Below are 16685 nucleotides of genomic sequence, written 5' to 3' on the forward strand. Positions count from 1 at the left end.
TTTTATTGCTTCAAAAAGATAGTTCTACTTGGATATAAATAGTGCCTTTTGAATTGAAACCAATACTCTCTCCATTCCTGTGCATATGAGGTGTGTATGATGAATGAAATAGTGTAAGTTACTTTGAATTTCTTTGTATAAATGCTGGAAATTATCTTTATTGGTCATTTCACTTTGTGATTTGTTTCTTTTTGCTTTGTGATTTATTTTCAAGAATTTGGTGGTTTAGTTTGTTTTAATTATGGGATTATTTTTAATGATTTGTTTTCTTTTAATGTCAATTCCAGGTGAACTTCGAGATAGATTTGAAAGATTCGACATTGACAAATTATATTAATAGACCATACAATGGAATATATAGGGAGTTCAAGGCTGAGTTTAGTGCACACTATAAGTTGCACAAGATATGTGAAAATGCATTAGTTAACCTTGTTTGGAGATGGTTGTGAGAGTTGTAGATTAATGGGTGAAACTGTGTAATAAATTCAACTTCAATAAGTTCAAGGTATTTATTGTGTAATTCTTTATTAGTTCAAAGCTTTTGCTCCTAATTTTGTTTTGTAATATCTATATTCTTTTTCTTTGTAGGAAGCATCATCTATAAACATAGTGCTAATGAGGAAGATCATGCTATTCAGAACGAAGATAACAACTTTGATGAGGAGCATTGCTTTGGTGAGAATCAACAACATAGATAATTCATGATGATGAAGAGGTTTTGTCTTATTAGATGCAAAATAATAAATACAGTACGTATTTGCTATACTATTTTTAAGTTTATATGTATCCATACTTAGTGAATATTTTTATTTGTGTTTTGGCTCAATATTTTGGATTCAATATCACATTGACTAACACTAAATGTCTCGATTAATTTGTTATCTTTTTTGCCCCTTTATATTACTTTGAATAAGGTTACAAAAATTAACACAATATAAATAACAAAAAAATATATATGAAAGTGATTTGATTCCTTCCCATGAATTCTTTCACTATTTGGCCAAATAATAGCCCACAAATACGTGTTTTTAACGAAAATTTATTTGTAGAGAAAAGCAAGGTTAGCCTACAAAATGATATGTACCATATTGCTAAAATATTTTAATTATTGGAAAAAATATGTATATTTTAGCCTACTAATATTATTTCCACACAAAAAATTTAATTGTATGGAAAGCACGATTTATATTTGTAGAGAAAACAAAATTGTCTCGAGTGTCAAAAATAGCTTTAGTAGACGAATGATTTTGTTAAGAGAAAACTTATGCGATGTTAGGGTACAATAAGGTAACTATAGGTTTTTGATTTCCGAGACGTACCTTTGGGTGTTTCAAGTTTTTAATACAATAAGAAAATTTTTATCGTTATAAATTTTTTTATCCTTCCACATAAAATAGAAATCAAGTCTAGAAAATTGAGTCAAATGTTTCACTAGTCACCGAATTTATATTTCTGTCGCGTTTTACTTATAGAATTTTACAATGCTTCTAATTGATCACTAAACTTTAACCCGTTGCATTCCATCATTCAGTCACCATGTTAGTCACTCAATTTTATATATTTGTCAGACTTTAATCACTGATAATTAAAATGATTTTGAGTGCTCGTTGGATCTAACTATTCAAAATTTAAAAATTTGAAGTACAAAATACCATAGACGAAGGCGTCGCTCTTGTTTCATCTGAATTTCCTCGTGACAACTCTAAAATTTATATTTTGTTAGTATTTATTAAAATTATTGATTATAAAACAAAAATTTCATTGCTTGTTCGAGAGAGATATTTTTTATTTCTTGATTTGGGTCTATGATTTAAATTGAAATAAATAAATAATTTCTCTTTTTTTATTTTCTTGATGTAAATGAAGATTATGATCTAATTAAGATTTATATAAATTTGAAGCTAGTATTTTTTTTCTTTGAATATAACTTTTGATGAATCAATATTCTCGTCTTAAATTGAGAGTCCTGTTATCTGATTGATATTTATGTTAGGCTTATTAGCGCAAAATCCCCTTGACCTTTGATCCCATTGTGCATTTTTATCCTTTCAGCTTGATGAGAATCTCATTATATGACTTTTAAGGTGCGGAAGATTCCTCTGTCGTCTTGTTGCACTTTCGATTACGATGGATAGATTGGAGAAGAAGATGAAGGTAGGGACGGATGGTGTAATTCGGTACAAAAAGATTGTTTTGCCCTTTTAAATTTATTAGTTTAGCCTACTTATGTAGATTTAACGACAATAATAACGGGATGAATGGTGGGGGTCTCCACAGCTTAAAGGTCTTATAGAAGGTTTTTTTGTCAATTTGAACCCCGTTTGATTCTCATTTTTCTCTCTTTTCTTTTCAATCACACATTCTTCATTACATGTAAATAAAAAACTTTTCATCTACATATTCTCCATCAATCAACTATTCTAAAATTCATTTTTCCTTAAAAATGGGTGTCAAACACCCTCTTGAAAGGACCCGGGGTGTGTGTGTGTGTGTGTGTATATATATTGAATCTCATAGAAAATTAACTTTACTCGAAAATATTATAAAGTTGAGTGACTACTCAAAATCATTTTCAAGTCAAGTGAGTCAAGAGTAATGGATGTATAAGTTCAGCGACTAATAAAATTCAGTGAATGATTGATTGAGTGCAAGTACTATAGTTTAGTGAACACTTGAAAATATTTTAAAGTTCAGTGACTTATGAAAATGGTGAGTGAGTAATGAAATACAACGTGTTAAATTCAGTGAACACTGGATAGTATATTAAAGTTTAATAAGTAAAACGTGATAAGAGTATAAGTTCAATTATTAATGAAATATTTAACTCTAGAAAACTAGTCCCATAAAATTTATCTTCATTTTTTTTTCTTTTTGCAATGCATTTGCGCCTGTTTGAGTTACATTATTTTGAAAGAATGTATTTTGAAATAGTAGATTATTGGAGATGTGTAGCTAAAAAATAAAGAAAAGTTTTAGATTTATGTATAATATTATTTAATCGAAAAATGTGTGATTGAAATAATATCCAATTATAGTTTAAAATTGTACTTTTTTCAAAGAAATGCGGCTCAAACATGACCTTAGTTCTTTTTGATCGTCATTATTTGATATTTTCAATATCTTGGATAGCAAATTTAAGGAGAAAATGTGAGTAAAAAATAGAAAAAAAATTTAAACTTACGTGTAAAATATTTTTATCGTGTCAATGTATTGTTTAAAATAAATATATAGGCTTTATTTGATTCTCATTTTTTTCAAAATATATTTTTCTTTCTTTTCATTTCAATCAAATATTTTTCATTAAAATAATATTACACATAAATAAAAAAATTTCTTTATTTTTCAATTACACATTTTCTACTAATCTATTATTTTAAAATTCATTTTTTTCATAAAAATGGGTTCAAACACCTTCATAATTTTTAAATTTTTTTTTTAATTTAATAAAGGATGTCAAATAGGAATTTAGACAGTCGCAATTAATAGAGGGATAATTACCGCTCCCCACGCCATCCCAATTCCCATCTCACTGCGCTCTTTCACAGGGACCCCACACGCTCTCTCCCACGCTCCCGAGAAATATATTATTATTATTATTACAAATAGGCCATAGTCAGCGAGCATTGCTTTCTTTGTCCTCCCGAAGAATATAACCCTAATATTCGCCTTCCCCTACAACTCTCTGCATTTTCCCTCTCTCAAATTCATACTCTACAAAAACTTCATTTTCAAATGGCGACGGCGGGCGAAGGAGGAGACCCAACCAACACAGCCGCCATCGCATCCTCTTATGAAGGCGGTGGCAGAGAAGGGGTGGGAGGAAAGTCCCGGAAGAGGCCGTTCCGCAGAGCCCACAATACGACGCCCTACGATCGCCCACTCACTGCTCTCCGGGGAATTACCACCCCCGCCACCAGCAATAACAACTCTAGCTGGTTGAATAAGCTCGTGGTTGACCCCGCCTCTAAGCTCATCTCTTATGGGGCTCACCACTTCTTTGCCTCCGTTTTCCCCAAACGCCTTCCCCCTCCTCCCCAACCACCAGGTATATATTCCTGCGCGGTTGTCTTTCTGAAATTTGTTTTCTTTTGTTGTTTTGGGCCGTGGTAGATTAGGTAAAGTTTCATTTAGCTTTGCGCGAAAATCTTGATTTGAGGTTTAATTTTAACATTTGCACTTTTTACGCATAGGCGTGCATGGTTTTTTTCTTTTATGTGTGGAGACATACAGTTTGTTGATTGGATTTTTACTCTTTGTTAGTTAGGTGGTGAATTGCTAGTCTTTGAGTGATATTTGGCGAATGATTTTGTTTCTTTGAATGGCGTCTTCAAAATTCGTGTTTCTAGGTGTGTATATGTATGTGTCTGGATTTGTTTTTTTGTTTGTTTGTGTTACTTTTTTCTTTTTCTGTATGTGTGTGTGTATTTTGATTTTTAGTTCAAGGTTAAGACTAAAGGTAGGGTTCTGACTTAATTAATTCATGGTTTTCCTTTTTTTCTAAGGATCTTTTTGTTGTCGGTTGGAGTCAATTGAAAGTGGAACATACGATTCTGATTATTATGATAATATTGTTATTAGCTAGAGCTATGATGAGGCTCAGTTACTTCTCATTTCTCTTGCTTTGCTAGAGCTCATTTTTGTAGTAGGAACGATGGAGTTGTTCTAATATCTGAAGATTTCTACTTTTAGAAATTTTAGGGTTATAATGTATTGGCCAATGAAAAGTGAACACATCTTCACTTACCAGCACACAGTTTTCTCTCCCTGTCCATTTATCACCTTTTAAGTGATTGGTATTGCACAATCTTATAGGTTTCTATTCGAAGCTCAATTGCTTAATCTCGTATGCTTCGTGATGAAATGACATCATGCTTTCTCTGCACTTGAATATGGCACTGCTGCTTTTGTCATTTAAGATATTTTTCATGTTTTTATGATATTTTCAATAACTGGATCTCGTATGTCTATTTCACACAATATTTTATCACGAAATAGCTGCAGTTTTCCACGTTAAAGATGTATTTGATGGAATCATGATTCAGTAATGCTATTTCTATTTATTTTCATGGGCAAGCATATTCATGGTGCGCGTATAATGTGACTTCTCTTCCTAGGAGGTGGGGTGGCTTATGATTTCTTTTTATGATATCTAACAGAAGATAATAAGACATTGCGTATTAATGGAATACTTACCACTTGAAGTTTATTACTGTGTCTGAGTGAGACCTAATTTAGCTTATGATCCTTTACAGAGGCAAATAGTGGATTGAGCGACAGGTCTCTGGAGACAATTCCTAATGTAAGTATTGTTATAAATGCCTACTCATTCTTTAACTTGTGTTTCTTATGTCTTTTATGGCCTTCTTTTTCCACCTTCAAAATATTAATTTATGTAGATGGCTAAAAATTTTGAATTAGGGGTTAATATGCAGTTAGCTTCTTTATGAATTTGTTACACCAGTGTCGGAATGGGTGGTCATGTACATTCTGTCCTGTTGAAATTAACAGAAAACTGCTAAGAAGATTTGTGAGTTGGATTTGGAGAAGATGGTTCCTTCACCTACTTGACTTTGTTTAGAAGGTTGACCTTTTGATACTGGCTCGCTACATGATTAATGGTTTTTCCTTCCATGACTAAGTCGACTTGCCTAAGTGATGGGAAAAGGTGAATTGGAGTTTATTGAAGATCTAACGATAATTATGTTGTTATTTCCTGAAAAAGTTTTATAATATGAAGCACACCTCCATAGACAACAAGAAGAAAAATATGGAAGAAAGAAAAGAGTGGAGTCACACGTCGCAATTCGAAACTTCAATTGTTGTTCTTAATATTATTATTAATTTTTTTTTTGTTTTTGTTTTTGTTTTTGTTTAGGGTGGGTGTGCATAATACTTCATTTGTAGGAGTCTAAGACATATAATTCTTCAGTTGTTCTCATTTTTTGTTTAAAGCAACCCAAAAAACCCTTAAAACTCTCTAAAATATGAAGCCCACATTGCAAAGGGGAAAAAATCCTGAATAGGAAAATGTTAAAATCATCTCATACCTCTGGTGGCTCAAAGTTTGTGCAAAGACACCCCACCAATTCAATGCGCAAACATTAGCAAATGGGACTAAAAGAGTAACATTGGCTATTAACGAGCCTTGCACAATCTTGGAGTGCTTTTAATAAAAATGCAATGGATTCAAGAGATCATCACTTGTTATTTAAATGTTATTGAGGATTTGTTTGGGTCCCAACTTTTAGGCTAATAGATTTTGTATTAGTATTTTTTGGAGAATTTATGGTTAAAAAGTTGGTAAAAGTTTGGAGTTCACGTATAAGATTATTTTGTTGGAAGAATGTGTGGTTGAAAATGAATTTGGAAAGAAATGATTTTTTAAAACTAGTGCCCAAACAACGGCTTACTTATAGATGAGGATTTGAAATATGTTCAATCTTCCCTTAAAAGTTGTCAACTGTGGAAGAATGCAAATATAAATAAGACGAGTTGGAAATGTTTGAGGAGTGATTTGGTTCAAAAACTATATTCTATGAAGGGAATGTTCCACACCAGTGCATATAACGACCTAATACTTCTAAAGAAGTCTTACTATGCTGCACTGACATTTGAATTAGGTTGGCATGTTCGTGTCCAACAGATGTCGGATATCGACTGTAATGGCCCAACATCTATTTTCAAGCTGTTATATTATATGTACTATCCGCTTTAGGTGGTCATCTGTCCTCTTATACCTCACGGTTTTTTATTGCTTTCCCCAGGATTCGAACTCAAGACAGTATATATAATATAACGGCTTGGGCATGAGGCTAGGTCTTTACATCGACACTCTTCTAATACTTTACAACGGTCATTTTTCTTTATATCAAATATAGTTCCTTTTTGGTGGGGATTAAAATTTAGATTTTAATTTAAGTCAAAGTCAACAATAAATTTTGACTACATATTTCATGAGATCCATAATTTTTCAATCACACATTTTCTTCTATTTTTATCAAAATCTAATAAAAATTTGATTTTAATCCCCACCAAATAGGGGGATAATATATACTTTTAACTAAAAATTATTGAATAACAAATAATTACTCATATTTAAAAGATTTTAATGAGATTAATTAATAATAATAAGTATAAAGTGAAGTTTATACTATATAAATAAAGAAATTTAAAGAATTTAATTAACCTGTCGACAATGTATCGTGTCAATATTTTTTAAAAGAATTGCGTGTTGGCGTGTTTTTGTCGGTGCAACATAGGTTGCACACATTCATGAATTATAGACTCCTTTCACCTTGTGTTATTTATCATCCCTTACATTCAAACCAAATTTGAGTAAAGATTCTAGTTTGTTTGACATCTCAATACTACAATTTCAAACCCCTCTGCCCCCCCACCCCCCGCCCACACACACACACACACATTTTTTCATATCTTCCAAAATGAGTTTTGATATGTGATAACATTATATTCTTCAATTTCTACGGTCAACTTTGGATGGACAAATTTTTAGGTGGTGACGTTTTACTTGAGACATCCAAAAAGTGTGTATATAACATCAAATGTAGGAATTAATAACTAAACTAATCAGATCAATGGACTAGAGCAGTCTATCGGTATCTCGCATTATGGACTGGTAGAGGAGGCAGAAGATTTCTTCTGGATCAGCACATATGTGCACTCTCTCGTGATAGTGGTGGACATCCATATCAGTGAACAAATGTTTCAACTCATGATGAAGAGTCGAAAAGAGAAAATGCCCCATTATTTATATACTGTAATCAGTATACCTTGTAAATCAATGTTAATTGCTTATTGATCTTGTTTTGTGGACGTTTTCAGAAGTATATTAATGTAGGTATTTGTGGGAATTTGGAAGAAAATGGGATGTACAATACACAGTTTCCAATTGGGATTTCTGATTCTGGGTCTTATCTCAAAAGTTGATTCAATTTGGATATGGAAGTAAGAATATCTTTAGACCCAGTTATAGAAATAAAATCCACTGGTGCAAATGAGTGTTATATTTCATAAACTGAAATTTCATTAGATAGGGGAGTGGATTAGCTGCTTTTGGTATGGAAATATTTTCACCCACATCATCTGAAGTTGTATTTTGTATGATTCTTAAAAGTATATAAAACCGAATAGAAAAAGATTGAGGAAGAATCTAACCCTTTAACTAAGTTGATACTTGTGGTCCAGTTGCCACAAGTTTGGATAATCACACTTTCCTCCAAGTCGTGGAATGTTTACTGTATAGCTCTGCAAATAAAAGAGACTTGGGAAAAAGACAACGCTCATCTGAAAACCTATCTACTTCAAAAATTGGTCACAAAGAGCTCTTGCTGTTATTGCTGTTCAAATGAAACTGAAACTCGCAAAAGGAATCTCAGAGTTGCTTTGCGTGTTTCTTCCAAAGAACAAATTCCTGTCAGTACGTGATCTCACACTGTTTTTGGATAAACTCACCTTTTGTTCACAAGGAAAAATGCAATCAAATCTAGATATATGATTTAATCATGTGAAGGGGAGGTGGAAAGGATCAAAATGCTATTTACACCACAATTTGATGTGGGATGGAAAAGATAGTTAAGCTAGCAATTTATCAAATGGATCGTATGTTTGGCAAAGCTAGCAGTGGTGTAAAGCATGACTAGTGGCAAGGCCAAGCTTCAAGATTTTACTAGCCTAAGCGAACCTAGGTGAAACCTAGGCTTTAAAAGCTCAAAACGTGACTAGGTGGCAAGGTCAAGATTCGCGCATTGGTGAACACTTCTTTTAAGTGCTTATAAGCTGGACAAATATTATTTTTAACTACACTTTCCTTGGGACCTATGCTTTTATCTACTTATTAACTATAAATTCGTTGGGACTCATGGCTTCTGAGAAATTAATAGCTTAGCCAAGCAAGCATGGATTCTAGATTTTCAGGTTCATTGGAAGGCGTAATAAGTGTTTGTTGACTTTTTAGGCATTTTGATGTGATTTCTAATTCTAGTAACCCAATTTAAGGTTAGCCATGTTTCTGGTCTTTTAATTTAACTTCCTTCAAGGGGCAGTTTCAACTTCCAAGTCACTGTAAAAAGAACAGATTCATGAAACATATATCATGCAAAGGCATTTAGTGGGCTTCTAAATGTGTGTTTTCATATAAGTGCAGACCTCCTTGTATATTGTTAGCTGAAATTTGCAATTGCTGCCAGAAACTGTGCATTTTGAAGGCCGTACTTTTGTTTATGCATATTAAGTTGTGCTATTCTGTTTCTTTTACTTTGACGATTTGCATTATCTCCCTTAAAGCTGATGAAAGTGTTTTATGTCTTTTTTAATTGGTGAAGAATCAATCTGGCACAACGGAGCTTGCAGGTGGTAATGGTAGTCTTCCACTAAATCGTTCTGACATTGGTGGGATATCTGAGCTTGAGCAACTGTTAAAGCAGAAGACTTTCACCAGGTTAGACTATGCGTGAGGTCCATTTTTATGGCTGAGTGCTCTAGATGGTTGAAATTTCTGCCAGAGCTTTCTCTAAAATAATAGTTGTGACCCTTACCTTCGTTCATGTTCAAATTTTACTAATATGGATCGACTGAGCTTAGTCTTGAGGCATAATCTTTTGAAAATCGATGTGCAAGTCTTTACAAATAGCAATCAAGGTTTGAGGCTTTTGATTTAAACCTCGCGTGGGGTATGCCTAAATTATAACGCCTCATATTTTTAAACATTGGGTAACGTCTTTCACGATGTATAACTTTGCCTTTCAAGATTTAATGAGTTTATGTATTATCTTGTTAGTTTCTCTAGGGAATCAATTTTTTTGCTGTCTGCTGTTATGCGTAATCTTACAATGAATTCCTCACATGGATATGTGGGTTTACATGTTAGGGTGAATGTTTAAACTTATATGCTATCTTTAGGTTCTGAAGTTTGCATTTCTGTTGAGCTCGAGTTATTAAAGTGACGCTTTATTGATGCAGATCTGAGGTTGAACGCCTCACAGAACTATTACGATCACGAGCTGAAGAAGTGCCTGTTGGCAAAAAAACTAAAGAAGCATTACCAGCACTAGCATCCGATTTGGGAAGGCATCAACAGTTCTCTAGTGGTCCGTTGGAGGAAGACAGAAATGAGAGGGATATATCTCATGGAGTTATTACGACTATTGTCAATTCGAGAGTACGATAGTACTCATTTACACGCACAACTATACTTGTATCACTGGTTAATTGTAGACAATGCTTTCTTGTAGTATCCACATTTGTACAAGTTACCAGAAGAGTTTTCTTTGATATTTATTTGGATGAAACATTTCCAGGTCCTTGGGGATGATATTGCTTCTCCTGCTGAACTTGCGAAAGCTTACATGGGCAGTGGTTCTTCAAAGATATCACCGTCAAAGTTGGGGATGCGCAGTCAAATTGGAAGGGAAGATGCTAGGTTGCTTAGCAATGTTCCATTTACTCCAAAATCACCTATGATGTCATTGACAACAAGAGCTGCTTTTAGTGCTGGGGTTCCAGAGAATGGTATTATAACCCCAAGATCTCGAGGCAGATCAGCAATTTATAACATGGCTCGTACTCCATATCCCAGATTTCATTCAACAGCCGCTCTCAAGGTTCAATTATGTTGTTAAATATATCTGCGTAGTAAATACTTGCACTTTCTGGAGTTCAATATTACCATATTAATGGATGCACGTGTACATATATTGATCAATTTTCAGGGAAGTGGATCTACTAATAATGGACCCTCACCGTCGACATCCCAGACTCTACTGGAGCATGATGTGTCTAAGCAAGTGGTATGTAGCAATGATTCGCTCTGATGTACGGACTCTTTGAAATGGTCGAAGTATCCGTGTCGGACACGACACTGTGTATGGGTATGGGATGTGTCGAATTTTCCATGTTTCAACCGGACACTTCACTATTTTTGCTTTTTCTTTTTTTCTCTTTTCCTTTTTTTCCTATTTCTGCTCTTTATAAACATAGTGCTGCCTCTGAAAGGGTGAAGAAAGGCAATGGCGCTAGATTTTCCCCCTCTTCTTCTTTCCTTTTTCTTTCCGTTTTCTTCCTTTTTTTCCTTCTTTCCCTTTCTGCATCAGCGGTTTAGGGTTTTGTTTGTTTAAAATGAAAATAGATACCATATAATGCTACTTACTGCTCCACTAAGTCCAAATTGCAATCAAGTCCATTATTTTCTATTTATACAACATTTAGTTCCCATAATTGAAAACTAAGCCTCAAAATTCTATTTTATTTTTCTTAACCTTTTATTCAATACTTATTTAATTCTTTGTGAACAATTGATTTTGATTTATTCAAAATGACATCTTAGATTAGTAAAAAAATTGAAAGTTGAAAGACGTACAAAGACATACCCACATACTCGTGTCCAAAATTTGAACTCTTGTTGGCGATATCTCCATATCCTATATTTTAGAAAATAAAAGATCTGACATTTAGATACGTGCCTCTACCCGAGTCTGAGCATCATAGGTGATTTGTAATATATTTGATGTTTAAGGTTTACAATATTACTTTTCTGGATATCAATTTTTTTTTTTCCTTTTGGCATTTCAGAGCTTAAAACGGAGGAGTTCAATAATGGATGATGATCTTGGAGCTGGTGGTCCCATGCGGAGAATTCGACAAAAACCTAATCTCTTGTCTCCCAAAATTCCTCATTCAGCTGGTGGAGTGGGAATGGGACCTTGGAAGCAGAAGCATGCGTTAGTGGATGAACCTAAGTACAAGGATTCAATAACTGTACGAAAGAATGAGGATGACAGCATCCCAAGCACAAGTTATGCTCGTGTTCCTTCTAAGTCCACTGAGGTAGCTTCAAGAATATTGCAGCATCTTGAAAAGCTAAGCCCGAGGGAACAAATCTCAGAACCTAAATTAGTTGCCCTACGGGAAAAAACACCTGCTAAATTGACACCAAACATGCTTCATGGACAAGCTCTGAGGAGCCTGGAGGACATGGAATCCTCAAAGTTGCTGCTGGATGTTCACGATGGCCATAAGGATTGGCCCATTGTAACTTTACCTGATGCTCATGAATTCAGTTCTCAAATGAAAGGCATAGTAAACTCAACAGGACCAAAAGATCTTGTTATCCCACATGACATGCCTACTCCTGCAATGAACAATGGTGCCACAGGATCATTGAAAATGTCTGGGTCCGGTGGTGAATCAGTTGATTCTGTTGTTAAAAAATTTGCAGCTCAACCTCCTCAAAGGAAACACGCTTTTAGGATGAGCGCACAAGAAGTAAGTGTTGTTTAATTCAGTTATGTACTAAATACTTCATTTAGTTGTATATTGGGATGAATTGGTATCGTGTTTGTATAGTTGTATTTGGTTTAAATCTTGAGCTCAAAAAAATCCATTCTCTTTGTCAAATATAGATTTAATTTGTATTTTTGTAGTTCTATGCATAGTTGGTCATGGTCGAGTGTGCTTATTTCCATAATACGTCCTTTGAAAATTGATGACTTGCCTCTTGAAAATTAGATGTCCTAATGTTTATCATTTCATTTGTTAGTGTTAATTTTTATTACTGTCTTTTGCAGGATTCCTTTGAGCTGGATGACGACACACACAGCAATGGGGTTGAACCTAGACCATTTGCTGAAGGGATAATAACAGAAACCTCTCTTAGCAAGCCCTCACCTACCGAGGAGCCAAAGCTGGACGAAATCACACCTCTGTTAGAAGAGAAGTCAATTCCAGATCCTATATCAAACAAAAAAAGTGATGCCATCTCCAAAGGAGAACCAAGTATTGGCTCTGCTTTTTCTGTTGCAAAGGCTACCAGCACAGTTTCACAATCAGTGGTGCTCTCTCAACTTGTCACTGCAGCTGACAAACCAAAGGAAGCTAATGATTCGCATCCCTTGTTTAGTTTTAGCTCCAAAACTCTTAATGAGGTTCCATCATCTGCATTTTCGTCCTTACCTTCTGAATCATCAAGCAAAAAGCCATTTACAGAAAACTCCAGCAGGTAAGTCACTTCCAGTCAATTATGTAGCATAACTGCTATTGAATTCCAACCTTTGTTTTGAAAAGCCTTTACACCTTGAGGCATGCCTCATGCAAACCTTCTGTTAAAGGGAATGCCTTGAGTGCAATTTGAAAAGGCTTATGCCTTGGTTTACTAAGGTGAACACCTCAAAGGCATAATCCTATAGGTGGCTGAATGGATTACCCTTTTATTCTTAGCTTCAGCCTTTTGGAATTCTTTTTAATAGTCCAGAATATTTTAAGACTTTTCTGGTCTATCTGAAATGCATCCAACCCTAGTAACTAGAAAAAAAGGGAATGTAGAAGAGAGCAAGTGGGGTAGCAAGTATGCCTAAACTTCCCACAAAAAATCTGTGATAAACCTCTCGGCCAAGTGAAGATGCTACTTTTCAGTGGCAAATGGCTGTTGAAGAGACCTACAACTCGTAACTTCATTCTTTTCCTTTTTGTATATTTTTGTTTTCTGTGTGTTTCATTGAATATGATGGAACTGTTGCAAGTGGAGGGCTATGAAATATATGCAGCACTATTGAAGTCTTTTTCATACAACTTTTGTTAGTTTTTATGTTAGGTGAATTCATTATGAGGCTTGTGCTTCTGGTTTACAGTGTTATTTATTATTAGGGCCCTAATTCTTTATTTTCTAGAAAATTTGGATGTGTAGGGAATGATGGGTCGTTTGCCTCCAAAACCTAAAACTTCAGTGGAGGATACCTTTGCATATGGGTTGTACATAACTAATTTGCCTTTTTTAAGAAATTAAGTTTACTTTTTGACTGTTTAATGTGGATGATGATTCCTATCCAAGTACTCCATTCCATTGTGCTTGTTAAATTATTACCCTATTTATAAATTAATTGGGCAATATGGAAGGGAAGAAGCTTATCAGATTCAGAACATTTGTTCTGAAGATTCTTTGAGTGGGATGTGAGAAAATTAAATCTTTATTTTCCATGCTAAGTTCAGAACTTTTCTATCATTGTTTTGAACTTCCTTAATTGCACGTGCAGCTTGGTCAATGTGGCTTCAGCAGCAACTGGAGCTCAGCTGGGAATTTTTGGTTCAGATAAAGGTGGCCATCTGAATTCCCTGATTTCTGGTGATACTAATGAAAAATCTGAAACTGCTTTATCTGTTACATCAAATGGACTACATTATTCAAGTTCCCCCGCCTTCTCATCCACTGCAGCTTCGACAAGTGATCCAAATCAGATCTCTACGGGGAGTTCTAGCCTTTTTACCTCTTCAACTAGTGTTGCAAACTTTGGCACCAGTGGTTCCACTACCACTAACTCTGATGCCTCCACAAGCAGCATTTTTGGGTCAACTGTGGCACCTTCATTTTTAGCTGTACCTTCTTCCAAGTTTGGTTCCTCTGTGGATTCATCACCCACTGCTGTTTCTCTTGCATCTGCTGCATCCATTATGGAGTCAAGAGATTTGAAAACCAAAGCAGAGAGAGATACAAATTTTGGCGACTCAAGTAATTCATCAATTATGGCAGTAAGCTCCGGAAGTAGCACTTCTCAACTTGGATCTTGTGTCTCTTCAACTGCAAATAACCTTTCTCAGGGTTCTCTTTTTAGTAGTGGCAGTGGATCACCGGTGTCTGGGACTGTTACTCAAAGCATGCCTATTTCATTTGGCTCATCTTTACCATCTTCCAGTATCACTAACAATACATTATTTGCATCTTCCTCGACCAATTCCCAAGTGCCCATTTCAAACATTAATTTTGGTTTCAGTTCTGCAGCTTCCTCATCTGAGACCAATGCAGTTGGCCCTGGCAGTGGACCAACAGCTAGTGTATTCAAATTCGGTGTGAGTTCTGCTGCTGCTTCAGACGGTGGTGCAATTAGCTCCAACAGTGGTGCTACTCCTGGAATATTTAGTTTTGGTCTCAGTTCCTCCTCTTCCTCCACCATTGTAGTTGGCTCTACCAGTGGTGCAACTCCTAGTTTGTTCAGTTTTGGTAGCAGTTCTGCTGCTTCCATGCCGGGAATCAATGCTGCTAGCTCCTTCAGCAGTGGCACTTCTGGTATATTCAGTTTTGGCGCAAGTTCATCGGCTTCCTCTTCAGCTACCAACTTGGTTAGCTCCAGCAATCCTACCACCAACTTATTTGGTTCGAGTTGGCAAATTCCCAAGTCTCCTATTCTTGGTTCTACTTTTACTTCTCCGTCCCCATCAACTGGATTCGCCTTTGGTGCATCATCGTCTTCCTTCGCAGCTACGAACACTGTTCCAATGGTATTTAATTTGTCCAATGGGGCCTCATCAAACCCCATATTTTCATTTACTACTGCCTCAGCTGCAGCGTTATCTCCACCGTCTCTATCTCACACGCAGCCGGTATTTGGTAATCTTCCTGCTTTTGCAGCCTCTCCTGGGAATGATCAGATGAATGCTGAAGACAGTATGGCCGAGGATACCATTCAGTCATCTGCACCTTCCGTTCCCATATTTGGCCAACCAACTGTCTCACCTTCTCCGCCAGGATTCATGTATGGGTCAACAGGTCCACCACAACCCAATCCCTTTCAGTTTGGTGGCCAGCAAAATCAAATGGCTCCACAGAATCCTCCTCCATTTCAGGCATCGGCTAGTGTAGAATTCAATGCAGGTGGGAGCTTCTCATTGGGCAGTGGTGGTGGTGAGAAGTCAGGTCGAAAGTATGTGAAGGCTAATAGAAATAAGAACCGGAAGAAGTAAAGACAGTGATTGGTATAGCTGTTTGTGTCCATCATCGATGCCATTAATAATGGTTGCTTGTTTGGTTGAGAGATTTTGCAATAACTGATCTTTGGAGTCTCCATCTTCACAATCTTGGATGGATCAGCCTCTAAGAATCACTAAAAAGGTGGTTATTCCATTTACAGCGTTTTTTAAATTTCCCCCTTTTTGTTTAGCACGTCTTCTTTAGGCACAGCTTCATCAATTTTGGACTGTATTGAACTTGAGAACAATTACAGTGTACCATGAGGTGACGTGGGATCAGGGAATTGTGTTATTGACCGTGCTTGTGTATTTCTATGTAAGATAAAGGAAATGTTCGTAAAACTATCCGAGGAAGTATGTTGTATTTGGTTCCATGTCAGCCATCGCCTTTATCTGCAGATTATTATCCTTGCAGTTTTTGATGTCAAGCCGTCCAGACGATCTTCCTGTTTCTTTTAGTTGAGTTGGAGCTTGTTGTGTTGTATATGTAGTGTTTGTAGACCTGCTGCTATTGTTGTGCAGGTCATTCTTTAGGTTAGGATGATCAATTTTGTTGCAAATTTTGTAGTGCTTCTTAGATGAATGCTGTTATATAGAATCTATAATTAAAATTATTTTTGCCTTCCTCTTTCCAAGAGATGTATGAGGTGATGAAAATTCAAGAAACTTTTGAACAAAGAAGGCCTGACCTTTTATCTTTATGAATGAATGCTTATAGCTTGGTTGTTTAAGCTTTAAAAAGTTGGTAACTAATTTTACTTTGTGTCATATTTGATAAATGGAGCTTGCTACAGCAACAGAGGCCTTGACAGAACACACACATGTTGGGGAGGTCGGCATTTTTTTATTGACCCAAGACCTTTAACAATGTGAGAGGTGGTCATCTCTTAAGGTGAGGCATTTTCTGGCAGTTCAGCAAACTTCTTGATAAATTG

The 16685-nt window shown here is 35.6% G+C and overlaps 1 protein-coding gene across 1 annotated transcript; it reads left to right on the forward strand.

The window, feature by feature from the left end:
- Positions 1-3614: 3614 nt before the first annotated feature.
- LOC111377096 (nuclear pore complex protein NUP1-like) lies at positions 3615-16428 on the forward strand. Its single transcript, XM_023000143.1, has 9 exons — positions 3615-4045; positions 5253-5299; positions 9342-9457; positions 9979-10177; positions 10317-10619; positions 10728-10805; positions 11587-12279; positions 12582-13012; positions 14043-16428. The coding sequence occupies exons 1-9, from the start codon at positions 3733-3735 to the stop codon at positions 15742-15744; spliced, it is 3882 nt and encodes a 1293-aa protein (XP_022855911.1). The 5' UTR covers positions 3615-3732; the 3' UTR covers positions 15745-16428.
- The last annotated feature ends 257 nt before the right edge of the window (positions 16429-16685 follow it).

This window comes from Olea europaea, unplaced genomic scaffold, assembly GCF_002742605.1.
Source record: "Olea europaea var. sylvestris unplaced genomic scaffold, O_europaea_v1 scaffold1604, whole genome shotgun sequence".
Taxonomy (NCBI): Eukaryota; Viridiplantae; Streptophyta; class Magnoliopsida; order Lamiales; family Oleaceae; genus Olea; species Olea europaea.